General features: G+C 36.5%; 1 protein-coding gene across 1 annotated transcript in view; it reads right to left on the bottom strand.

Annotated features, from left to right (window-relative positions):
* The window catches only part of TOPAZ1 (testis and ovary specific PAZ domain containing 1), a 116824-nt gene that overhangs the window by 74804 nt on the left and 14744 nt on the right, over window positions 1-27276 (bottom strand). The window contains 4 exon segments of the mRNA XM_032409240.1: window positions 3-63; window positions 843-928; window positions 2570-2709; window positions 4819-4883. Coding sequence (XP_032265131.1) covers window positions 3-63; window positions 843-928; window positions 2570-2709; window positions 4819-4883 — 352 coding nt within the window.

The raw sequence follows: 27276 nt of genomic DNA, 5'->3' as shown, positions 1-27276 counted from the left end.
TGTATTAAAATGAAATTTGCAATATCTATGGGGTAGCATCAACCCTAGGGGCTTCTGGAACACCTAGAAAATTAGATAAATTCTCTTTCTATGTTAATTGTAAAACACCATAATCAAGTGAGAAAGTATTTGAAGGAACCAGAAATATTATATACCCAAAACAGTATCAAGACAAATAGTTTGTTGACTTGATAAAAAAAAAAACTCCAACCAATTTGTATTTTCAAAAATAATGAAAAAAAAACAATTTAAAATGATTTGTCTAAATTTTTGCAATTTCCTTCAGTGTAAAATATTCCAAAGTTACTACTGCTTTACTTTACATGTTTTTAAAAGTTTATACATTCCATCGCTTCTTGGCCTTTTGGCTAAGATCAAGTGTAAAAGTTTATACATTCCCTCCACTTTCTCATACACCGGCCCCCTCTGCTTTTATAAAAAGTTATTCTATTATAACATGCATCATATTTCAGATGCATTTATTTAGAACCCAAACTTTCCATAGCTTTTCTGATTAACAGAAAGAGAAATGACAGAATCAAAGTATTTACAACAAACTTTTCCTATAAACTGCTATCACTAGCTTTCTCTTATATCACAGGGAACTTTTCATCCTATATTTTCTGTTTTGGATATCCCCTCTCCACCCTACCTACCCAGCCTTCTGCTTTCAACCTCTTATATTATTTGTGAATATCTTCTGAATCACTACTCCTTTTCTCCTTCTTACCATCAACTGTCATTCAAAATCTGTAAGTGGCCAGAAGTGCTTAAAAAATGATAGGGAAATACAACCAAAATATGTGCTTTATAGGATTATTTGTTTTATATGGAAGACTTACCCCTACATTTTTTTCCCTCTTAAATATTTCACAAGTTTCAGGATTCTGAAGCTTTAGGAGAGAATGTTTTCCTGGAAATCTGAAATCTAGAAATGATTAAGAGTGACATCACACACCAACATGTTACAGCTGCTTCCCTTCATAACAATGAAACAGATTACCACTACTATCTGCTTTAAAGTTTCACTTCGGACTACTCATACTCAGTTCAGACTATGATGCTACAGTGTGTGCCTGTGAAATAAAAAATGATTTACATCTTAGTTGCTCCTTAGGTATTTCTAGGCCTAAATGTAAAATTTCAAACTCATTTTAAGATGAAGATACTTTCTTAAAAGGCTTATACAGCAGCACTGAACACTGTATTCAAATGACAGTCTCTATATTAAACAGACATATCTGATACACAATTAAAATTGTAATTTGGCGACCACTTCGGAAAGGTATTATGCAATGAACTATGTACCCCCAACAAATTCTATGTTTAAGCCCTAACCCCCAATGTGACTTTATTTGAAGATATGGCCTTTTCGGGGTGCCTGGGTGGCTCAGTCAGTTGAGCATCTGCCTTTGGCTCAGGTCATGATACCACGGTCCTGGGATTTAGCCCTGCATCAGGTTCCCTGCTCAGCGGGGAGCCTGCTTCTCCCTCTCCCTGCTGCTCTGTCTGCTTGTGTGTGCACGCTCTCTCACTCTCTCTGTCAAATAAATAAATAAATAAATAAAATCTTGAAAATAGGTCCTTTTACAGAACTAATTAAGGTTAAATGGGGTCATAAGGGTGAGACACTGATTTGATGGAATTAGTGTCTTTATAAGAAGAGACATCAGAGAGTTGCTCTCTCTTTCCATGCACATGCATCAAGGAAAGGCCATGTGAGGACTTAGCAAGAACGGAGCCATCTGTAAGCCAGGAAGAGAGCCAGAAACTGAATCCTGCCAGAACCCTGATCTTAGACTTCTAGCCTCCATAACCGTGTGAAATAAATTTCTGTCGTTTAGGCCACCCAGTCTGTGGTATTTTGTTATGGCTGCCTGAGCTACTAATACACCAGGCATTCTATCCCTTAATGTTGGTCTAAATTTTAAAATGAGAATTAGGACATTTAGAAATGTTTTTCTCTAAAGATAAAAAAATAAAAATATTTTAAATAATTTCATTTTTCACTTGGCAGCATTCAGATGAATTTGGAACAAGCTTAAGTTTCTGCTGCATAGCTTTGCTGTAATTTTCATTATAAAAACTGTTAAGGCTTTTGAAGATAAAACACACGATCATCTGGGCATGCTGCTGTAGTACACAACACCGGGCAGCACAAAGTCAGTAATAGGAAAGTACAGAAGAATTAGGTGTGGGCTACACAAAGAAATTTTATTGTTTCTAAATTCATTCTTCAGTCTAGCTTATTTTGTTCAAAGCATTATGGATTATCAAAAAAACTGACACAAATTCTAAAATATGTTATAAAATTCTAAGATATTCGACTAAAGTATGAATATTTTAGGTATAACCTATAATTTATCTATACTACCACTATCACATAAATACAGATATTTAAGAAATTGTTCCATCAAAAGTTCTAAGTAAAGGTATACAAACTTTCCAATTTTAACACATTCTAGGCTTGTCTTGATTTTTCTAACCTTTTTTGTTTTTGGCGAAAAAAATCTCCTATACAGTTTCTGTATTTTCAAAAGCCAACAGAATTTTATTAAGAAAACAGTACCATTCATCCAGGGCTTCAGTAATATGTCTTCTTGATGACCACTTAGATTCAAAGGTGGCACTGATAAGCACAGAGGTTTTGGGGCCAGTACTGCCAACTGACTCTCACCAACCATAATCTCCGCATTTTTAGAACCTTCACTGTGTGAGCAGAAAAGCCAAAAGCAGAATTTAAATTTATTCTAAGAACATTAAAGTGATGAGAATCAAGTAAGTGGAAACACAACCTAACACACTATGTATACGCTATAGACCATGTTGTGTACTATTACCATACTATGATTCTTCAGTATTTTCAATAAGTGTTCTTGCCTTCTTAAATAGAAAACCAATGCTTGTTAAATGGCCGGTGTAGGGGTAGGAGTAAGGTGGTTGGGTTAAAACTAGAGCAGAATATTTTTGATCATGCCAGACAAAAATTCTGAGGAGGAACTGAGCTACCATTCTAATCCAGAAAAGATCACCCAGTTATTCTATTAATAGTACAGTAAAATGAATGAATTATAAATTATTCTTCAGGACAAGTACATTTAATAAATTTATACATGTACTTAAGAACTTCCTTTGGGAAGAAGATATAAAAAATGTACTGTTCTTGGTTGCTCAGATTTAAACAGCTTCGACTATATTTTAATATGTGAGTTCCTATATAACCAATTTTAGAAAAACTTAAGAGTTTTCTGGAATTTCACTTACCTAGAAAAAAAAAATAAGGGGTAGAATGGGAAGTATCTCAAAGCTGACTGATATAAATGAATTTAGTTTTTAGGAGAAAAATCACTCAGATATTGTAATATTTTACCTTAAAAAACAATTCTAATAAACTTTTTCAGCTGGGGTTTCCTGGGCCAGAGGAGAATAAAACTAGTAAGAAAGAAGAGGGTCCCACACTTGTAACAGTTCAAACTTAGTAGCATTGACAGAGCTTAAAAATTACACAGGGGGCACCTGGGTGTCCAGTCGGTTAAACAGTGAAGTGTCTGCCTTTGGCTCAGGTCTTGATCCCACCCTGGGATCAAGGCCTGCATCAGGCTTCCCTGCTCAGCGGGGAGTCTGCTTCTTCTTCTGCCCCTCCCCCTACTCATGCGCATGCATGCACTCACTCTTTCTCTCTCTCAAATAAATAAAATCTTTAAAAAAATTACACAGAAAATAAAGATATTCACTTCTCTTTCCAACTTGGGACATCATTAATATGTGCAATCAACATAACCTTTCTCAAAACAAAACAAGAGCAATAATGTAGAACAAACAAATAAGAATTATGGAATTTTACAGATGGAAGAGATTATCTAGTAAAATTCTTTTGTTTTTGATTGGATGACTGAAGTTTGGGGTAATGTAGTGACTTGTCCAATGTCACACTCCTGGTCATTATGGTAGAGCCAAACTGATGATAAAACTCTTCAGGCTGCAATGACACTATTTGGTTTGTAAGCAAAATGCTTTCAATAGAAAAAGAAGTTAACTTTTGTCATTTTTTCCCTTTTAAAATTTCAAATGGTCATGGATCAAACTGGGTTTCTGTGCCAATCTAATTCTCACCTAGGCTCTTCCTTCATACAATGGTTCTCAAAGTTGAGCAAGTATTAGGATCAGATGGTGGCCTTGCTGAAACACAGACTGATGGGCCCCATCTCCAGAGTTTTTGATTCAGCAGGTCAGGGACAGGACCAAATAATTTGTATTTCTGACATGTTCCCACTTGATGCTGCTGCTACAAGAATCACACTTTGAAAACTACTGCCTTAATATAAAAGGACTTGAACACATTTGTCACCTGATCTGAGTATACCTTGCCTCAACAGCAAAATGGGGGTGCAGAATGGATCAGGTGATCGCCAATGTGTCCCCCAACTCTAAGTTTGTTATTTGCATATGTTATAGTGAGTATACTGTAACTCGTAGTACTAATTACCACAACCACATCAGATACCTGCAAACTGCAATATTCATCAGATTTCTGTCATTTTACCTTCATAAAAGTCATGTACACATTCTTTTTTCTTTTATCACTATTCCTTACTTCTTCCTCAGAAAAATATTTTAATGGCTCAAAAATCTTTATCACAGCTTTAAGGTACCTGAAAGTATCCCTGACATCTGGGTATATCTGATACACCAATTAATAATATCCATGTATGGCTTAAGGCATAGTAGCCCAAGTCCATAGAGCAGAGAATGAAAAACACACTCAAAACACAAATTATATGACTATTTTAAAATTACATAATTAAAAATGGTACAGACCTTTTACAAACTTCAAAAATATTTTCTTTTTCTTCTTTAATAGTCACCTTTTCTGAAAATCTACACTGTGAAGAGATTATGGTTAAAAGTGAATATTTCTGTATTCCATATTAAGCTATGAGGCTTACCAGATTATTTAGAATGTATTGGACGTTAATTAAACCACTAGCTTATGGCCAACTGACAACTATATTATTTGAAATACTGAATATTGACTTAAAAATTCCACTCTTAAGAGAAAAACTAGTAGAAATCATAAATTTTCTCAGCTTTTGACATCACCTTTAGTTATACAAGCCAACATTTAAAATTATTATGAACAATGAAAGTTATATTTGTTTTCATTCAGATAAAAAGCTTTAAGTGATTTTTATTTTCATATGGCATTTATGAACATAAATTTATTTTTCTCATTATAAGTATTTATATGTATTTCATATATCACTATACTTAAAACATTTCACATTAGTGTTCTGGAATTGTGACTTTCTAAATATAAGGAAGTTATACATGCTTAAATATTAAACTTTTGAAAAAACAGGCAGGTACCAAGAAAATAAAACCCCAAATCAACTATCATTTGAGGAGAGATAACCATTCAACATCTTACTTTATATCTTTCTAGTCTTTTTTATTTTGAAAAATTAAATTTTTTCATTATTAAAAATTTTTCCAGTCTCATTGAGAATTGATATATATTACTGTATAAGTTTAAGGCATTCAGCATGATAGTTGGATTTACATATATTGTAAAATTATTACAGTAGATTCAGCTAACACCCATCTTCTCACAGAGATACAACAAAAGCAGGCATGGAGGGATGGGCAGATGGAGAAGGAGAGAGAGAATTTTAAGCAGGCATGGAGCTCAACTCTGGGCTCAATCTCACAACCCCCTGAGATCATGACCTGAGCTGAAATCAAGAGTCGGATGCTTAACCGACTGAACCACCCAGGCACCCCAACAACTATTCTTTTTTAAAGTATATAATCACAGGTGCCTAGGTGGCTCAGTCGGTTAAACGTCTGCCTTCAGCTCAGGTCATGATCTTGGGGTCCTGGGATCGATTCCCACATCGGGCTCCCTGCTCCATGGGGAGTTTGCTCCTCCCTCTGCCTGCAGCTCCCCCTGCTTGTGCTCTCTCTCTGTCAGATAAATAAATAAAATCTTAAAAAAAAATAAAGTACATAATCACATATTACAATAATGATACACACTGCATATACTATTAACCCTTACAAAGAAAATTATAAAAATCAACTGAGAAACATAAAACATACACAAATACAAAAATATACCATGTTCCTGAATGAGACTATTAAAAGTAAAGATGTTAATTCTCCCCAAATTAATTTATACATTTTAAAAACGACTTTATCATTTGAGTTTAAAGTGCTCTTAGGAGAACAGCCAAAAAATACTTTAAATTTATAATATGCCTTCATGTCTTTTAAAGAAAGCCTTCCTTGTTTTATTTTTATTTTGCTTGCTATTTTTATTTTTCAAATAATTGGCAGTATGGTATTAGTACAAGGACCTGAGCAATCAATGAAACAAAAGTGAAGGAATAGTTCCATACATAAAAATTTGAAAATATTAAAGATAGCATTTGAAATTTGTGAGGAAATGATTCAATAAATGGCAGTAGAAAAACAGGCTAGTTAAAAGGATAGAAAGTAAGTTTGGTACCAACTCACCATATGTCAAAATACTTTTTAGAAAATAAAATTAAAAAAAAAAAACACCAAAATACTTTTTAGGTTCATTAAAGATTTAAATATAAAAAATAAATATCAAAAGTAGCAAAAATAAAATAAAGGTGGGTATTTGTATAATTTGGAGGGTGGAGAAAGCCTAAGCATGACACCAAAAGCAGAAACCATTAATTATGATATCAACAGGTCTGAATATAAATATTTTAGATATTTTTATACAAGGAGCATACAAAGTACGCAAAAGCCATCTATCAAAAAAATTTTTAAAGGGTACACTGTTTCTACATTCTTTCTCCCAAGATAAATTTTAGATTCAGACAGATAAAAATTCACACATGATAAAAAAAACATTAAAAAACACCAGGAGAAAATTTTAAATCCTGAAATGGGGAAGGGCTTCTTTAAATATGACTCATAACTCAAATATCCTAACAGAAAACTAACATATTTGACTAAAAATATAAAGCTCCTTGGAGGAGAAAAGATGGTGGAGGAGTAGGGGATCCTATTTCAACCAGTCCCCTGAACTGAGCTGGATATCTACCAGACCATTCTGAACACCCACGAAATCAGCCTGAGATGTAAGAAGATGTATCTGGATCTCTACGAACAGAATATCTCTGGTGGTTGGTCTCTAGGTATGAAGTGGGGAGCTGTGACTCTGCGGGCAGATATCAGAAGATAAACAGAAGGGGGAGGGAGCCTCCAGGATCCTGCACCCCTGGAGCACAAAAGCCTCCCGCGCTGGGGACCGGGAACAGACTCACACACTGGTAAGGAATTTAGGGAAGCCCCCCCAAACTGAAGCCTGGAGCTGGGGGGGCGCGGGTGCAAAACTGGGGGTGGCTGGCGGTTTTAGAAGCACAAAGGGCAGAGACGTGCCTACACCTGGAAGCTAGGGCTGAGAGTGCTGCTATGGGGCGCACAACCCAGGACACTGCGGTTTTTAGCAGCACAGACAGAAATGGAGATGGTGTGGCCTGGAGAGCTAACTGAAGAGCAGACTGCAATCTCTCTGTTCTGAGACAGAGGTTTGGATACAGTCACTTCTGATCTGACTCTTGGAAGAGACACTGAAAGCCACCAGGGAAAGCCACCAGAGAACAAAAGCCTCCAAAAACTGGTTTTCACTGAGCCCATCCCCCCCCACACGGGGCAGGGCAACTCTGCCCAAACAGGGTTGCCTGAGTAACAGCATGGCAGGCCCTTCCCCTAGAAGATAGCCTGGAAGAACAAGAGGCCGACAACCCTAAGGTCCCTATAAAACAGGTGCATCTTGCTTGGGTTGTGGTCAATAATTTGGACTCTATACATTCCCCCAACCACCCCTCAACAGAATGACTAAGAGGAGGAACCCACAACAAAGGAAAGACTCAGAGATTGTGGCCTCTGCCACAGAACTAATGGATATGGATATAACCAAGATGTTAGAAATTGACTTCAGAGTAACAGTTACCAAGGCGATATCTAGGCTTGAGAAAAATATTAAGAACAATGAAAATGAGATCTAATCAGGCTGAACTTAAAAATGCTATGAATGAAATGCAGTCCAAACTGGATACTCTGACTGCCAGGGTAAACAAGGCAGAAGAACGAATTAGTGAGATGGAGGACAAAATGATAGAAAAGAAGGAAATCGAGGCAGCATGGGAAAAACAAATTAAAACCCAAGGAATCAAACTGAGAGAGATGAGTGACTCAATGAAACATTCCAATATCAGAATTATTGGGATCCCTGAGTGGATGGAGAGAGAGAGAGAGGTCTAGAAGATATATTTGAGCAAATCGTAGCTGAGAACTTCCTTAATCTGGGGAAGGAAAAAAGCATTTGTGTCCAAGAGACAGAGAAGACCCCTCCCAAGATCAATGAAAATAGACTGACGCCACGACATATAATAGTACAATCTGCAAATCTTAGATCCAAGGAAACAATCTTGAAAACGGCGAGGAGGAAGAGATTTCTTACATACAGAGGGAGGAACATCAGAATAACGTCAGACCTGTCCACAGAGACCTGGCAAGCCAGAAAGGGCTGGCAAGACATATTCAGGGTACTAAATGAGAAGAACGTGCAGCCAAGAACACTTGATCCAGCAAGGCTGTCATTCAGAGTGGATGGAGAGACAAGGAGCTTCCAAGACCAACAGAAATTAAAAGAATATGTGACCACCAAGATGGCCCTGCAAGAAATATTAAGGGGGGGGTTCTATAAAAGGAGAAAGACCCTAAGAGTGATATAGATCAGAAATTTACAGAGACAATCTATAGAAACAAGGACTTCACAGGCAACATGATGACAATAAAATCACTTCTTTCAATAATCACTCTTAACGTGAATGGCCTAAAAGCTCCCATGAAATGGCACAGGGTTGCAGACTGGATAAAAAGACAGGACCCATCCATATACTGTCTACAAGAGACTTGTTTTGAACCTAAAGATACATCCAGACTGAAAGTGAAGGGATGAAAAACCATTTTTCATGCCAACAGACCTCAAAAGAAAGCTAGGGTAGCAATTCTCATATCAGAAAAATAAGCTAAAACTGTAGTTAGAGGGGCGCCTGGGTGGCTCAGTCATTAAGCGTCTGCCTTCGGCTCAGGTCATGATCCCAGGGGCCTGGGATCGAGCCCCGCATCGGGCTCCCTGCTCAGCGGGAAGCCTGCTTCTCCCTCTCCCACTCCCTCTGCTTGTGTTCCCTCTCTCACTGTGTCTCTCTGTCAAATAAATAAAATCTTTAAAAAAAAAAAAAAAAAAAAGACTGTAGTTAGAGATACAGAAGGACACTATATCATGCTAAAAGAGTCTATCCAACAAGAGGATCTAACAATTGTAAATATCTATGCCCCCAACATAGGAGCAGCAAACTACATATGCCAACTGTTAACCAAAATAAAGAGATATATTGATAATAATACGCGAGTAGCAGGAGACTTCAACGCTCCACTCTTGGCAATAGACAGGTCATCTAAGCAGAAAATCAACAAAGACACAAGAGCTTTGAATGACACACTGGACCAGATGGACCTCATAGATATATACAGAACATTCCACCCCAAAACAACAGAATACTCATTCTTCTTGAACACACATGGAACTTTCTCCAGAAAAGATCACATACTGGGTCACAAATCAGGTCTCAACCGATACCAAAAGACTGAGATTATTCCCTGCATATTCTCAGAGCATAATGCCTTGAAACTGGAACTCAAACACAAGAAAAAAATTGGAAGAAATTCAAACACTTGGAAGCTAAAGGCCATCCTGCTTAAGAATGTTTGGGTCAAGCAGGAAATCAAAGAAGAACTTAAACAATTCATGGAAACCAATGAGAATGAAAACACATTGGTCCAAAACCTATGGGATACTGCAAAGGCAGTCCTAAGGGGGAAATACATAGCCATCAAAGCCTCACTCAAAAAACAGAAAAATCCCAAACACCCAAATTAACTTTCCCATTTAAAGAACTGGAGAAAGAACAACAAATAAAGCCTAAGCCATGCATCAGAAGAGAAATAATTAAGTTTAGAGCAGAGATCAATGAATTTGTAACCAGAAGTACAGTAAAGCAGATCAAATAAACTAGAAGCTGGTTCTTTGAAAGAATTAATAAGATCAATAAACCACTGGCCAGAATTATCCAAAAGAAAAGAGAAAGGACCCAAATTAATAAAATTATGAATGAAAGGGAAGAGATCACAACGAACACCAAGGAATGAGAAACAATTATCAGAAATTGTTATCAACAATTATATGCCAATAAATTAAGCAACCTGGAAGAAATGGATACATTCCTGGAAACCTATAAACTACCAAGACTGAAACAGGAAGAAATTGACAACCTGAATAGACCAATAACCAGTAATGAGACTGAAGCAGTGATCAAAAACTTCCCAAAAAACAAGAGTCCAGAGCCTGATGGATTCCCTGCAGAATTCTACAAAACATTCAAAGAAGAAATAATACCTATTCTCCTGATGCTGTTTCAAAAAATAGAAACAGAAGGAAAACTTCCAAACTCATTCTGTGAGGCCAGCATTACCTTCATCCCAAAACCAGGCAAAGACCCCATCAAAAAGGAGAATTTCAGACCAATATCCCTGATGAATATGGATGCCAAAATTCTTAACAAGACCCTAGCGAATAGGATCCAACAATACATTAAAAGGATTATACATCACAACGAGGTGGGATTTATCCCTGGGATGAAAGGGTGGTTCAACATTCACAAATCAATCAATGTAACAGAACACATAAATAAGAGAAAGAACCACATGGTCCTCTCGATGCAGAAAAAGCATTTGACAAAATACAACATCCTTTCCTGATTAAAACTCTTCAGAGTGTAGGGACAGAGGAAACATTCCTTAATTTCATAAAAACTGTCTATGAAAAGCCCACAGCGAATTATCATTCTCAATGGGGAAAAGCTGAGAGCCTTTCCCTTAAGATCAGGAACATAACAAGGATGCCCACTCTTGCCACTATTGTTCAACATAGTACTAGAAGTCCTAGCAACAGCAATCAGACAACAAAAAGAAATAAAAGGTATTCAAATTGGCAAAGAAGAAGTCAAACTCTCTCTCTTCACAGACGACATACTTTATGTGGAAAACCCAAAAGACTCCAAAGCCAAATTACTAGAACTCATACAGCAATTCAGTAATGTGGCAGGATACAAAATCAATGCACAGAAATAAGTTGCCTTCCTATACACTAACAATGTAACTGTAGAAAGAGAAATTAGGGAATCGATTCCATTTATAATAGCACCAAAAACCTTAAGATACCTTGGAATAAACTTAACAAAGGAGGTAAAGGATCTATACTTTAGAAACTACAGAACATTTATGAAGGAAATTGAGAAAGACACAAAAAGATGGAAAAACATTCCATGCTCACGGATCAGAAGAATAAACATTGTTAAAATGTCTATGCTGCCTGGAGCAATCTATACTTTCAATGCCATCCCAATCAAAATACCAATGGCATTTTCAAAGTGCTGGAACAAACAATCTTAAAATTTTTATGGAACCAGAAAAGACCCTGGATCACCAAGGAAATGTTGAAAAAGAAAAACAAAATCTGGGGGCATCATGATGCCTGATTTCAAGCTATGTTACAAAGCTGTGATCACCAAGACAGCATGGTACTGGCACAAAACAGACACATAGATCAATGGAATAGAATAGAGAGCCCAGATATGGACCCTCCACTCTATGGTCAACTAATCTTCAACAAAGCGGGAAAAAATATGCAATAGAAAAAAGACAGTCTCTTCAATAAATGGTGCTGGGAAAATTGGACAGCTATATAGAAGAATGAAACTGGACCATTCTCTTACACCATACACAAAGATAAACTCTAAATGGATGAAAAACCTCAATGTGAGAGAGGAATCCATCAAAATCCTAGAGGAGAACATAGGCAGTAACCTCTTTGACATCGGCCACAGCAACTTCTTTCAAAACACGTTCCAAAGGCAAGGGAAACAAAAGCAAAAATGAACTTTTGGGACTTCATCAAGATATAAAGCTTCTGCAAAGCAAATAGTCAACAAAACTAAGAGGCAACCCACAGAATGGGAGAAGATATTTGCAAATGACATTATGGATAAAGGGCTGATATCCAAGATCTATAAAGAACTTCTCAAACTCAACACCCAAAAAACAAATAAGTCAAAAAATGGGCAGAAGACATGAACAGACACTTCTCCAAAGAAGACATACAAATGGCTAACAGACACATGAAAAAATATTCAACATCATTAGCCATCGGGGAAATCCAAATCAAAACCACATTGAGATACCACCTTACACCAGTCAGAATGGCAAAAATTGACAAGGCAAGAAATACAAATGTTGGAGAGGTTGTGGAGAAAGGGGAACCCTCTTATACACTGTTGGTGGGAATGCAAGTTGGCACAGCCACTGTGGAAAACAGTGTGGAGGTGCCTCAAAAAATCAAAAATAGAGCTACCCTATGACCCAGCAATTGCACTCCTGGGTATTCACCCCAAAGATACAGATGTAGTGAAAAGAAGGGCCATGTGCACCCCAATGTTCATAGCAGCAATGTCACAATGACCAAACTGTGGAAGGAGCCGAGATGCCCTTCAACAAATGAATGGATAAAGAAGATGTGGTCCATATATACAATGGAATGTTACTCAGCCATCAGAAAGGATGAATACCCAACATTTGTATCAACATGGATGGAACTGGAGGAGATTATGCTAAGTGAAATAAGTGAAACAGAGAAAGACAATTATCATATGGTTTCACTTATTTGTGGAACATAAGGAATAGCATGGAAGACATTAGGAGAAGGAAGGGAAAAATGAAGGGAGGGGAATCAGAACGGGAGACAAACCATGAAAGACTATGAACTCCAAGAAACTGAGGGTTTTAGAGGGGAGGGGGTGGGGCGATGGGTTAGCCCGATGATGGGTATTAAGGAGGGCACGTACTGCATGGAGCACGATGTGTTATACACAAACAATGAATCATGGAACACATCAAAAACTAATGATGTACTGTATGGTGACATAACATAATAAAAAAATTTTAAAAAACATAAAAACAACCCCCCTTCAAGGTAAAATAAAACTCCTAAATCAAGTCAGAACACAGACAAAAAAATAAGAAAAAGTGTGGGAATATATGACAAAGAATATATCTTTGTGTGCTTTTGTACTTTCAAGTTTTCATTTAAATTCCAGTTAGTTAACATTCAGTGTAATATTAATTTCAGGTGTAGAATTTTGTGATTCATCACTTACATAAGTACCCAGAGCTCATCACAAGTGCCTTCCTTAATACCCATCACCATTTAACCCATACCTCTGCCCATCTCCCCTCCATCAACCCTGTTTGTTCTCTATAGTTAAGAGTCTGTTTTATGGTTTGCCTCTCTTTTTTCCCCCATGTTCATCTGTTTTCTTTCTTAAATCCTATATATGAATGAAATTATATGGTATTTGTCTTTCTCTGACTTACTTCACTTAGCATAATGTTCTCTGGCTCCATTCATGTCATTGCAAACAGCAAGAATTCATTAATTTTTATGGCATATCACATCTTTTTTATCCATTCATTAGTTGATGGACATTTGGGCTCTTTTCATAATTTGGCTATTGTTGATAATGTTGCTATAAACATTGGGGTGGACACAGCCCTTCGAACCAGTATTTTTGTATCCTTTGGGTAAATACCTAGTACTGCAATTGCTAAATCAAGGGCAGTTCTATCTTTAACTTTTTGAGGAACCTCCACACTGTTTTCCAGAGTGACTGCACCAGCCTGCATTCCCACCAACAGTGTAAGAGGGTTCCCTTTTCTCTGCATCCTTGCCAACATGTGTTGGTCTTGTGTTGTTAATTTTAGTCATTCTGATAGGTGTGAGGTGATATCTCATTGTAGTTTTGATTTGTATTTCCCTGACAATGAGGTAAGAATATGTTTAATATATGAAAAGTTCCTACAAGTAAAAAAAAGATCAAAATCTCAGAAGAAAAATGGGCAAAAAACGTAAAAAGAATGTTCATAAAAAAACATAAATGGCCTTCCAACATACTAAAAGATGCTTAGTCTCATAAGAGAAAAGCAAATTAAAACTAAAAGTCATTTGTAAAAATAGACAGATGGGACAAAAATTTTAATACTGAGTTGGTTAGTGTGTAGGGAGAAAACTGGCATTCTTACCCAATGTTGTTGAAAGTATAAATCACAGCCATCTTTATGTAGGCCAATCTGACAATTCTACTTCTAAGAATCCAAAAATGCTTGCACATATACAAAATGCCTTATGTTCAAAGATACATAATGCAGCAATATTTAAATAGCAAAAAAATGGGAACAAACCAAGTGTCCACCAACAGTGGAACTTGTTGAATAGAGCATATTCATGTAGTGGATAATTATACAATTATAAAAACAAGGCATAATTACATAACATTGAAAAGAAACACTCCATTATTTATTAAGTTTAAAAAGCAAGATAAAAAATGGTATGTTACCATTTGTATAAAATGCTACCATTTGTATAAAATTAAAAAGAATATACAATAGGTCCACTTTGAGAAATAGCAGAGTATGTCTTATTGGGCTATAATCCTCCTGCAGGTAAAAACTATAAACCCTAGATAAAATATAAAAAAATCTCTGCCTGAAAACACTAGAAATATGTGAAAAGCTGGCAGAATCTGGAGGGAAGTCTACACTTGGAAAGAAGGAATCGCACTGGCTAACTCTTCTGCTTTCATAGCTTTATTCTTGAAGGCAGGTCCTAGTTGGAACTACTTGAGAAGGCCAAAAATTTGCCTTACTGAAACAACGAACCAGAAGCCTAAGTTTAAGACAAAGTCAGAAACTGGGAAGTAAGGCTGGGAATCCAGGAAAGGAGAGAGCCTAAGAGAGGAAACCCTGAAATCTGCTCATAAACTCCACCCAAATTTCTTGCTGACCACTGAACTATGTTTTTGTAAGGTAGACTCCAAACAGCCCAGCTAAGGCTAAAAGAACTGAACAAAGATTACTGCAAAACAGTAATCTGGAGGCTGAGTTCACCTAAGTTAAAACCTTAGCATGCAATTACCATACAGCCAGCAACTGCAGACATGGGCATTTATCCCAGATAAGTTAAAAATTAGGTTTACCAAAAACCAGTACACAAATGTTTATAGCAGCTTTATTTGTAATAGCCAAAAACTGTAAACAATGCAGATGTCCTTCAATGAGTGAAGAGCTTTCAAATAAACTGTGGTAACCCATCCCATGGAGTATTGCTAAGCAATAAAAATGAATGAACTATTGATATATGCAACAAGCTTGATGAATATCCAGAGGATTACGCTGGGTAAAAAAAAAATCTGAAGACGTTACATTCTGAATGATTCCATTTATGCAACATTCTTGAAATGACAAAATTATAGAAATGTAGAACAGATTAGTGGTTGTCAAGGGTTAAGGAGCAGTTAGGGGTAGCCAGGAAGAAAGTAGGCATGGCTATAAGGGCAACAAGAGGGATCCTTGCCGTGATGGAAATGTTCTGTATCTCTGACTGTATTAACGTCAATATCCTGGTTGTGATGTTGTACTACAGTTTTGCAATGTTACCATTGGGGGAAACTGGGTAAAGGGTACATGAGATCTCTCTCTTTCTTACCACTGCATGTGAATATATAACCATTTCAAAGTTAAAAGAATGTGGGATGCTGCTAAGGCAGTATTCATGGATAAATTTATAGCACTAAATTGTCTCAGAAAATGTTTTAAATCAATGACCTTAGCTGCAACCTTAAGAAACTACAAAAAGAAGGGAAAATTAAATCCAAATAAGCAGAAAAAAGGAGAAAATAATGATCAGCAGAAGTCAGTGAAATAGAAAACAGAGCAATAGAGAAAAAAATCAATCAATAAAACCAAAGCTGGTTCTTTTAAAATAGTAACAAAATTAATAATCTTCTAGCCAACATTCAGCAAATCTACATCTATTTCAAAATACCAAAATCACAGAGATGGAAAACAGATTAATGTTTGCTAAGGTTAGGAATGTCAGAGGTAGGGAGAAAGGTGTAACCAAGGAATAAGATAAGGGAGATCTTTGTAGTGATGGAATAATTCTTTATCTTGATTGGAGTGGTGGCTACAAAAATCCGCCCACTTAATAAAATACAGAGAAGTACATATACTCACATTTAATATCTGATTCCTGCTTCTGATATTGTACTTAAAGATGTAATCACTGGGGAAAACTAGCTGAAGGGTACCTAGGTCCTCTCTATACTACTTCTGCAATTTCCTGTGAATCTACAATTATTTCAAAATAAAAACTTTTTTAAAAAGTATACTTGCACTTTCACTATCTAGAGTTCAAAACTAGATTCATTAAGCAATTACTACAACCATGGTAAACCTAACAATTGTTACATATGGATTCTGGGTATAACTGATATACAAGACAAAATAAAAACAAGGTCTCTGGAAAAACAGAACATATATATATTACATAATTATTACATAAATTAACATATATATAAAAGATCAATAAGGAAGCATTTCTAAAAATTCACAGAAAACTGTACATAAATGCAGAAAAGTGGTAGGTCACACATATCCTAAAGTTAACCTATTTATCCCCTCAAACTCCTAAAATGTAAGGTGAGAGAGATGGATAAAGTTTAATTCCCAAATTTGGGGGCCAGACATCTTAAAGACAAATATTATTGTCTGGTCATGAATTTTCTAAAGAGTTGGTACTTTGAGGCTTACCATGGTATTAGAAGAATAAATGTATCATCCCCTTCTCCTAAACAAAACCAAGAAATCTTACTATACTAGGAAGCAACTAAACGATTTTATAGATTATTTTTAGAAGTTATGCCAAAAATACTCTGCATCTTTAAAATATTTACAGTGCTAAAAATTCAGTGAATTCTGGCAAACATCTCCTAAAATCTATCCTTGCAGGAGTGAATGGATTAAGTCTTTTCCTCAGCTTTAAGTAGAATAGAGTACAAACTGTTGTTGGGTTTTTTTTTAATACTTCAGAGCAAGGGTTGGCAAGCTACAGCCTGCAGGCTGCCTGTTTTTGTAAATAAAGATTTACTTGAACATAGCAACCACTATTTGTTTATATATTGTCTATGGCTTCATTCACGCTACGATGGCAGAGTTGAACAGTTGCAACAGCAACTATATGGCCCACAAAGTCACACAGGTATTTACCATTTAACCCTTTAAAGAAAACTCTGCTGACCCTTGCTATAAAGTCAAGGAACTCTGCTGTGCGACCATCAACAAGGTACTGACTCTTAATCTCAGTTTCTTCATCTATAAAAGAAAATAACAGTACATGCCCCATGTCCAGTAAAGAACTATGTCAGCAAGTCTATACTGTGTACACTGAAGGTCTGGTCTTTGATCTACTCCTTGGAGGTAACTGTTAAGCCTCTGGAATATGCTGCCTGATAAATGTGTCTTTGTTTAACTGGGGGTCTGGGACCAGACAGTCTATACTAACAATGTATGGGGCCTATACAACAATGGTAGGGGCTTTGGGCCACTCCAGATAGTCTAAACTAACAATGTGATTTATGGCTGGGGCCTTGGGTCATGTGACATCAGTTTGACCTTTGGAGGGTCTGGAGAGACTGAGTGACTAAGGTCAGCCACGCAGGCAGCCAGCCAGCCATACCAATGTGACCGACCCCAATAAGAACCCTGACCAGGGCTCAAGTAAGTTCTCTTAGCTAGCAATACTCTCTGTGTTGTCATGTATCATTGCTGGGAGAAGCAAGCAGTGTCCACACGGCTCTACTGGGAGAAGACAACTGGAAACTTGTGCCTGATTTCTTGTGGACTCTGCCCTATGTGACTCTTTGTGGATTTTAATGTGCATCCCTTCACTGTAATAAAATGCAATCTTGACTATAACAGCTTTGCTGACCTCTCTGTAAATTCTAGCAAATCACTAAATCTGAGGGTGGTCTTGGGGACTCCTGAATAGCACCTCATTATATTATGTGGATAAAATGTGATAACCATTGCTAGGTGTTTAACAGTGGCTGGCTGGCATATAACAAAGGCTTGGTACATACTGGCTGTTATCATCATAATAAGGAAACAGTCAACAAAACAAAGAAGCAACCCACAGAATGGGAGAAGATATTTGCAAATGACACTACAGACAAAGTGCTGATTTCCAAGATCTGTAAAGAACTTCTCAAACTCAACACCCAAAAAAACAAATAAGTCAAAAATGGGCAGAAGACATGAACAGACACTTCTCCAAAGAAGACATACAAATGGCTACCAGACACATGAAAAAATGTTCAACAGCATTAGCCATCAGGAAAATTCAAATCAAAACCACATTGAGATACTACCTTACACCAGTTAGAATGGCAAAAATTGACAAGGCAAAAAACAACAAATGTTGGAAAGGCTCTGGAGAAAGGGGAACCCTCTTACACTGTTGGTGGGAATGCAAGTTGGTACAGCCACTTTGGAAAACAGTGTGGAGGTGCCTCAAAAAATCAAAAATAGAGCTACCCTATGACCCAGCAATTGCACTCCTGGGTATTCACCCCAAAGATACAGATGTAGTGAAAAGAAGGGCCATGTGCACCCCAATGTTCATAGCAACAATGCCCACAATAGCCAAACTGTGAAGGAGCCGAGATGCCCTTCAACAGATGAATGGATAAAGAAGATGTGGTCCATATATACAATGGAATATTACTCAGCCATCAGAAAGGATGAATACCCAACTTGTACATCAACATGGATGGGACTGGAGGAGATTATGCTAAGTGAAATAAGTTAAGCAGAGAAAGTCAATTATCATATGGTTTCATTTGTGGAACATAAGGAATAGCATGGAAGACATTAGGAGAAGGAAGGGAAAAATGAAGGCAGCGGGGGAATAGGAGGGGGAGACGAACCATGAGAGACTATGGACTCAGAAACAAACTGAGGGTTTTAGAGGGGAGGGGGTGGGGGGATGGGTTAGCCCAGTGATGGGTATTAAGGAGGGCACGTACTGCATGGAGGACTGGGTGTTATACGAAAGCAATGAATCATGGATCACTACATCAAAAACTAATGATGTATTGTATGGTGACTAACATAATAAAATAAAATTAAGTTTAAAAAAAAAACAGAAACCAATGGAGAGTTGGAAGCAGAAGAATGACATGATCTAACTTATGCTGTATTGAGAATAAACTACAAGAGGGCAAAATTAGAAGTAGATCTGTTAGAAGGTGACTGTAATAATTCAGGCAAAAGATTACATTAGCTTGGGCCTGTGTGGTGTTGGTGGGGGTGATGAAAAGTGGACAGTTTCTAGACATTATCTGAGGTAAAATGTGCAGGCTTTCCCTATAGTCTGGATGGACCAAGAGAAAAAGTAAGGAAATCCAAGGTTTTGAGTCTGAGTAATTATAAAAGGACGGAGTTTCCATTAACAGAAAAAGAGAAGATTATTGGAAAAACTGGTTTTTGGTAGAAGAACTGAACTCCTGTTCAGTTTTTAAAAAAAATTTTTTTTTTAATTTTACAAATTATTTTTTACTGAGATATAACTGACATACAAGTATTACCTCAGTTTCAGGTATACATCATAGTGCTTTGACATTTGTATACATTACAAAATGATCACAATAGGTCTAAATACCATCTGTCACAAAGTGAATACAGTATTATTAACTATATTCCTTATGCCATATATTTATTTATTTTATAACTGGAAGTTTGTATTTTTTGACCCCCTTCACCCATTTTGCCCCATCACAACCCCCCTCTCTGGCAACCACCAATGTGTTCTCTATATCTTTGAGTACGGGTTTTGTTTTGATTCCAATTAAAAGTGAGATCATGCAGTATTTGTTTTCCTCTGTCCAACATACTTAGTGTAATACTGGTAAATAATACTGCAGTGAACACAGGGGTGCATTTATCTTTTTGAATTAATATTTTTGTTTTCTTTGGATACACAGCAGTGGAATTACTAGATTGTATGGTAGTCCTATTTTTAGTATTTTGAGGAACTTCCATACTTTTTCCATAGTAGTTGTACCAATTTACACTCGTACCAACGGTACACAAAAGTTCCTTTTTCTCCACATCCTTACCAACATTTGTTATTTCTTGTCTTTTGGATAACAGTCATTTAGACAGGTGTAAGGTGGTATCTCACTGTGGTTTTGATTTACATTTCCCTGATAACGAGTGACTTTCAACAACTTTTAATGTGTCTGGTGGCCAAATGTATTTCTTCTTTGGGAAAACACAATTTAGGTCCTCTGCCCATTTTTTAATTAGATTGTGGTTTTCTTCATTATTGAGTTGTAGGAGTTCATATATTTTGGACATTAACCCCTTATCAGATATATGACATGCAAATGTCTTCTCCCATTAAGTTGCCTTTGCATTTTGTCGATAGTGTCCTTCTCTATGCAGAAGCATTTTTGTTTCATGTGGTCCCGTTTGTTTAGTTTTGCTTTGTTTCCCTTGCCTTTGGAGTCAGATGCAAAAAAACTCTGCTAAGACTTATGTCAAGGAGATTACTGCCTATGTTTTCTTCTAGGCTTTACGGTTTCAGGTCTTACATTCAAGTCATTAATCCATTTCGAGTTAATTTTTTTATAAGGTATAAAATAGTAATCCATTTTCATTCTTTTGCATGTAGCTGTCCAGTTTTTCCAACGTCATTTATTGAAGAGACTGTCCTTTCCCCATTGTTATGCTCTTGCCTCCTTTATCATAAATTAATTGACCATATACTTGTGGTTTACTTCTGAGCTCTCTATTCTGTTCCATTGATCCATGTGTCTGTTTTTATGCCAATACCATACTGTTTTGATTACTATAGCTTTATAGTATAGTTTGAAACAAGGAAGTGTGAAACCTCAGAACAAGATCCTTGTTCTTTGAATAACCAACTGCTTTGGTTATTCAAGGTCTTTTGTGGTTCCATATACATTTTAGAATTATTTGCTTTAGTTCTGTGAAAAATGCCATTTGAATTTTGATAGGGATTGCATTGAATCTGTACATTGCTTTGGGTAGTATGGTCATTTAAATAATATTAATTCTTCTAATCCTATGGGAATGGAATATATTTCCATTTGTTTGTGTCTTCAAATTCTTTCATCAGTGTCTTATAGTTTTCAGTGTACAGGTCTTTCACCTCCTTGGTTAAATTTATTCATAGGCATTTTACTCTTTTTGATGTGATTATAGATAGGATTTTTTGGATTTCTCTGATAGCTCATTATTACTATATAAAAACACAATAGATTTTTTTGTATATTAATTTTATATCCTGAAACTTTACTGAATCCCATTCATTAGTTCTAACAGGTATTTTTTTTTTTTTTTTTTTTGGTGGAGTCTTGAGGGTTTTCTATAAATGATATCATGACATTGGCAAATAGTGACAGTTTTACTTCTTCCTTTCCAATTTGGATATCTTTTTTTTTTTTTGCCTAACTGTCCTTGTTAGGATTCCAATACTATGTTGAATAAAAGAAGGGACAGTAGGATTCCTTGTCTTGTTCCTGATCTCAGAGGAAAGCTTTTGACCTTTCACTGCTGCATATGACTTAGCTGTGGGTTTGTCATATATGGTCTTGAATATGTGGAGGTACGTTCTCTCTAGACTCACTTTGTTGACAATTCTTATCATAAATGGATGTTGAATTTTGTCAAATGCTTTTCTGCATCTATTGAGATATGTTTTTATCTTTCATTTTGTTAATGTGGCATATCACACTGATTGATATGTGGATGTTGAATCATCCTTGCATTTGTGGAATATATCCCACTAAATCATAGTGTATGATCCTTTAAATATATTATTGAATTCAGTTTGCTAATGTTTTGTTGAAGATTTCTGCATCTGTGATCATTAGGGATTTTAGCCTATAATTTTCTTTGGTATCCATGTCTGATTTTTGTGTCACAATAATGCTGACCCTGTAAAATGAGTCTGGAAATGTTCCGGTCTCTTCAATTTTTGGGAAAAATTTGAGAAGTGTAGGTATTAAATTTTCTTTCAATGTTTGATAGAATTCACCAGTGAAGCTGTCTGGTCCTGCTTTTATTTGTTGGGAGGTTTTTGATTGCTGATTCAATCTCCTTACTAGTAATTGTTGTAATCAGAATTTCTATTTCTTCATAATTCACTCTTGGAAGATCATGTTTCTAGGAATTTATTTTTTTCAAGGTTGTCCAGTTTGTTGGCCCATAATTAATTGTTCATAGTATTTCTTTGGTATCAGTTATAAGTCCTCTCCTTTCATTTCTGATTTTATTTATGAGCCCCCCCCCCTTTTTTTTTTGGTTAGTCCAGCCAAAAGTTTGTCAATTTTCTCTTTTCAAAGAACCATCTCTTATGAGTCATTGATATTTTCTATTGCCTTTTTATTCTCTATTTCATTTATTTCCATTCTGACCTTTATTATTTCCTTCCTTCTATTAACTTTTGGCTTTGTTTATTCTTTCTCTAGTTCCTTTAGGTGTACAGTTAAGTTGTTTGAGATTTCTCTTGTTTCTGGAGGTAGACCTGAATGCTATGAAATTCCCTCATAGAACTGCTTTTGCATAGATTTTTGTATGCCCTATTTCTGTTTTCATTGTGTCTAGTTACTGTTTGAGTTCTCTCTTGATTTCTTCTATGACCTGTTGATTGTTCAGTAGCATGTTGTTAAATTTCCAGATTATTTGTGATTTTTCCAATTTTCTTCTTGTAACTGAATTCTAGTTTCATACAATTGTGGTAGGAAGGGATGCTTGATATGATTTAAATTTTCTTGCATTTATTGAGGCTTGCTTTGTGGCCTAACACATTATCTATCCTAGAGAATGTTCTGTGTGCACTTAAGAAGAATGTATATTCTGCTGTTTTTAGATGGAATGTTCCATATATATCTATTAAGTCCATCTCATCTTAAATATGTCGCTTAAGGCTTATGTTTCCTTATTGATTTTCAATCTTGATGACCCATGTAAGTCAGATGTTAAAGTCCTCTACTATTATTGTATTGCTGTCTATTTATCCCTTTAGGTCTGTTATTATCTACTTTATATATTCTGGTGCTCCTATGTTAGGCGCATATATATTTATAAATGTTATATTTTCTTGCTGGATTGACTACTTTATCATTATGTATTGCCTTTGTCTTTAATTACACTCTCTGTTTTAAAGTCTATTTTGTTTGATATATGTATAGCTACACCAGCTTTTTGTTTCCATTTTCAAGGAACATCTTTTTCCATTCCTTTGCTTTCAGTCTATGTGTGTCCTTACATCTGAAATGAGTCTCTAATAGGCTGTATATAGGTATTTCAGGAATCCAGTTTGAACATGTTAAGTTGTCCAATTGGACATGTAAATGGACAAATTCAGTAGGCAACTAGACATAAAGGTCTGCAGTTCATAGAAGTAGTTCAGGATGCAGTTATAAATTTGAGTCTTAGCACAGAGATGGCATTTAATGCAATGAAGCTGGATGGGACCATCTAATGAGCAAATCTAGATAAGAAAGAACACATCATGGTCTAGGCTCTGAGTAACTCCAATATGTAGAGGTCAGGGAGATCAGGAGAGACCAGCAAAATCAACTGGGAAGTTGCAGACAAAAAGGCAGAAAATAAACCAGGCATGTATGTCTACCCTGAAAGTCAGGGTTTTAAGGAAAGTGTCATCAACTGTGACAAATAAAGATGATAGGTCAAGTAAGATTACGACAGATAATGTCCATTAGATCCAGCAACAAGGAGGTCACTGGAGAGTTTAAGGATAGTTTTAGTTGCAGTGAAGGCAAATAACTTTGGAATGGGTTCAAGAGAACCAGAGGAGAGAAACTAGAGATGGTGGGTAAAGATAAGCCTTTGAGAAATAGGATGACAGCTGAAAAGAAAAATCGGACTATGGAATCATCTTATTTTGTTTTGTTTTGTTTTGTTTGAAGATGAGAGAACAGCATGTTTATATATTGATGAGAATAATCCCATAATAAAAGAAGAATTACTGGAGTAGTATTTTAAGAGAGAGAAGAGATGGACTTTAACACACAGGTGGAAGAAATAACCTTGGCTAGATCATCTACTGTAATTGAGGAGAAGCTGGAGTTTTGGGAGCAGATGCAGGTTAAGGGGGCTAATGTATTGGTAGGGAATTAGGAAGTTCTTTTCCAGTTACTTCAAATTTTTTGGTGAAGTAGAAAACTAGACTATCAGCTGTGAGGATGAATAAGAAGGAATAATGAGAAAAAAGAAAATATGAAATAGTTGCCTAGGAGTCAATTAAATTATGCAAAAGGTTAAGACAATCACACACTTTTTCTGGCAGAAAACAAGAATAAACTTGATATCTAAATTTTTCCTCATATCATATGCCAATGGTATGTTCCACCGTCGAGTTAGGTTTAGCTCCAATTCCTATGCCTTCTATGTCTGTGGTTAAATAGCTGATACGTGCATTCATAGCCCTCAGGTACTATGATATTCTTAAATTTCAAAGATCAAATGATATTCAGTACTCTGTGTTTAATGAGGCAAGAAAATATGTAACAATTTAGATTTACGTAAGTTTGAGATCAACTTCAGGATACTAAAAAAAAGGCTAAATACATAATTAAACACCCCACTTTCCCAGACAAAGGAAACCTGTTGATAGTGTGCTTATACAAAGTATCAAACAATATATCCTCTGGGCAGAATGATGTGATTCTTTTACTCAATAAGTAAGTTAAACTTATCACCTGACCATACTGTTATGAGGAATCTGTATTACAACTATTCAGACCAAGAAATAAGAAAATGCAAAAGAATCTCCACAGTTTCAAAATATAGAAATGGAAGGAAAACTTCCAAACTTGTTCTATGAGGCCAGCATTACCTTGATCCCAAAACCAGACAAAGACCAATATCCCTGACGAAGATGGATGCCAAAATTCTCACCAAGATACTAGCCAACAGGATCCAATAGTACATTAAAAGGATTACTCACTGACCAAGTGAGACTTATTCCTGGGCTGCCAGGATGGTTCAACACTCGCAAATCAATCAACGTGATACATCACATTAATAAAAGAAAGGACAAGAACCATATGATCCTCTCAACTGATCCAGAAAAGGCATTTGACAAAATACAGCAACCTTTCTTGATTAAAACTCTCCACAGTGTAGGGATAGAGGGAACATACCTCAATATCATAAAAGCTACTTACAAAAAGCCCCCAGAGAATATCATTCTCAATGGGGAAAAAGTGAGAGCTTTTCCCCTAAGATCAGGAACACGACTGGATGCCCATTCTGACCACTGTTAATGCAAGCTGGTACAGCCACTCTGGAAAACAGTATGGAGGTTCCTCAGCAATCAGACAACAAAAAGAAATAAAAGGAATTCAAATTGGCAAAGAAGAAGTCAAGTTCTCACTCTTTGCAGATGACATGATACTTTATGTGGAAAACCCAAAAGACTCTACCCCAAAAGTGCCAGAACTCATACAGCAATTCAGCAATATGGTAGGATACAAAATCAATGCACAGAAATCAGTAGCATTTCCATACACTAACAATGAGACCGTAAGAAAGAGAAATTAAGGAACAGATCCCACTAACAATTGCACCAAAAACCATTAGATACCTAGGAATAGACCTAACCAAAGAGGTAAAGGATCTGTACTCTGGAAACTACAGAACACGTATGAAAGAAATTGAGGAAGACACAAACAAATGGAAAACCATTCCATGCTCATGGACTGGAAGAACAAATATCGTTAAAATGTCTATACTACCCAGAGCAATCTACACATTCAATGAAATCCCTATCAAAATACCATCAACATTTTTCACAGAGCTAGAACAAATAATCCTAAAATTTGTATGGAACCAAAAAAGACCCTGAATAGCCAGGGGATTGTTGGAAAAAAAAAAAAAAAAAGCAAAGCTAGTGGCATCACAATGCCTGATTTCAAGCTCTATTACAAAGTTGTAGTCATCAAGATAGTATTGGACTGACATAAAAATGGACACATAGACCAATGGAACAGAAGAGACAACCCAGAAATGGACCCTCAACTCTGTGGTCAACTAATCTTTGACAAAGCAGGAAAGAATATCCAATGGAAAAAAGATAATCTCTCTTCAATAAATGGCACTGGGAAAATTGGGACAGCCACGTGCAGAAGAATGAAACTGGACCATTCTCTTACACCATACACAAAGATAAACTCAAAATGGATGAAAGACCTCAACAAAAGACAGAAATCCATCAAAATCCTAGAGGAGAACACAGGCAGCAACCTCTTTGACCTCGGCCACAGCAACATCTGTCTCCAATGGCAAGGGAAACAAAAGCAAACATGAACAACTGGGACTTCATCAAGATCAAAAGCTTCTGCACAGCAAAGGAAACAGTCAACAAACCTAAAAGGCAACCTACAAAATGGGAGAAGATATTTACAAATGACGTATCAAATAAAGGGCTAGTATCCAAGATCTCTAAAAAACTTATCAAACTCAACACCCAAAAAACAATCCAATTGAGGAATGGGCAGAAAACATGAACAGGCATTTCTCCAAAGAAGACATACAAATGCCAATAGACACACGAACAAATGCTCCACAACACTTGGCATCAGGGAAATACAAATCAAAACCCCAATGAGATACCACCTCACACCAGTCAGAATGGCTAAAATTAACAACTCAGGAAACAACAGCCATGGTGAGGATGTGGAGAAAGGGGAACCCTCTTACAGTGTTGGTGGGAATGCAAGCTGGTACAGCCACTCTGGAAAACAGTATGGAGGTTCCTCGAGAAGTTAAAAATAGAGCTACCCTACGACCCAGCAATTACACTACTGGGTATTTACCCAAAAGATACAAATGTAGTGATCCGAAGGGGCACCTGCACCCCAATGGTTATAGCAGCAATGTTCACAATAGCCAAACTGTGGAAAGAGCCTAGATGTCCATCAACAGATGAATGGATAAAGAAGATGTGGTGTATATATACAATGGACTATTACTGAGCCATCAGAAAGGATGAATACTTAACCATTCAGTCTGACATGGATGGAATTGGAGGGTATTATGCTAAGTGAAATAAGTCAATCAGAGAAAGACAATTATCATATGGTTTCACTCATAGGTAGAATATAAGAAACAGTGCAGAGGACCATAGGGGAAGGGAGGAAAAACAGAATGGGAAGTCATCAAAGAGGGAGA

The sequence above is a fragment of the Phoca vitulina genome, unplaced genomic scaffold, assembly GCF_004348235.1.
Source record: "Phoca vitulina isolate PV1807 unplaced genomic scaffold, GSC_HSeal_1.0 scaffold10, whole genome shotgun sequence".
NCBI lineage: Eukaryota > Metazoa > Chordata > Mammalia > Carnivora > Phocidae > Phoca > Phoca vitulina.
This window is presented reverse-complemented; position numbering and strand designations above follow the sequence as displayed.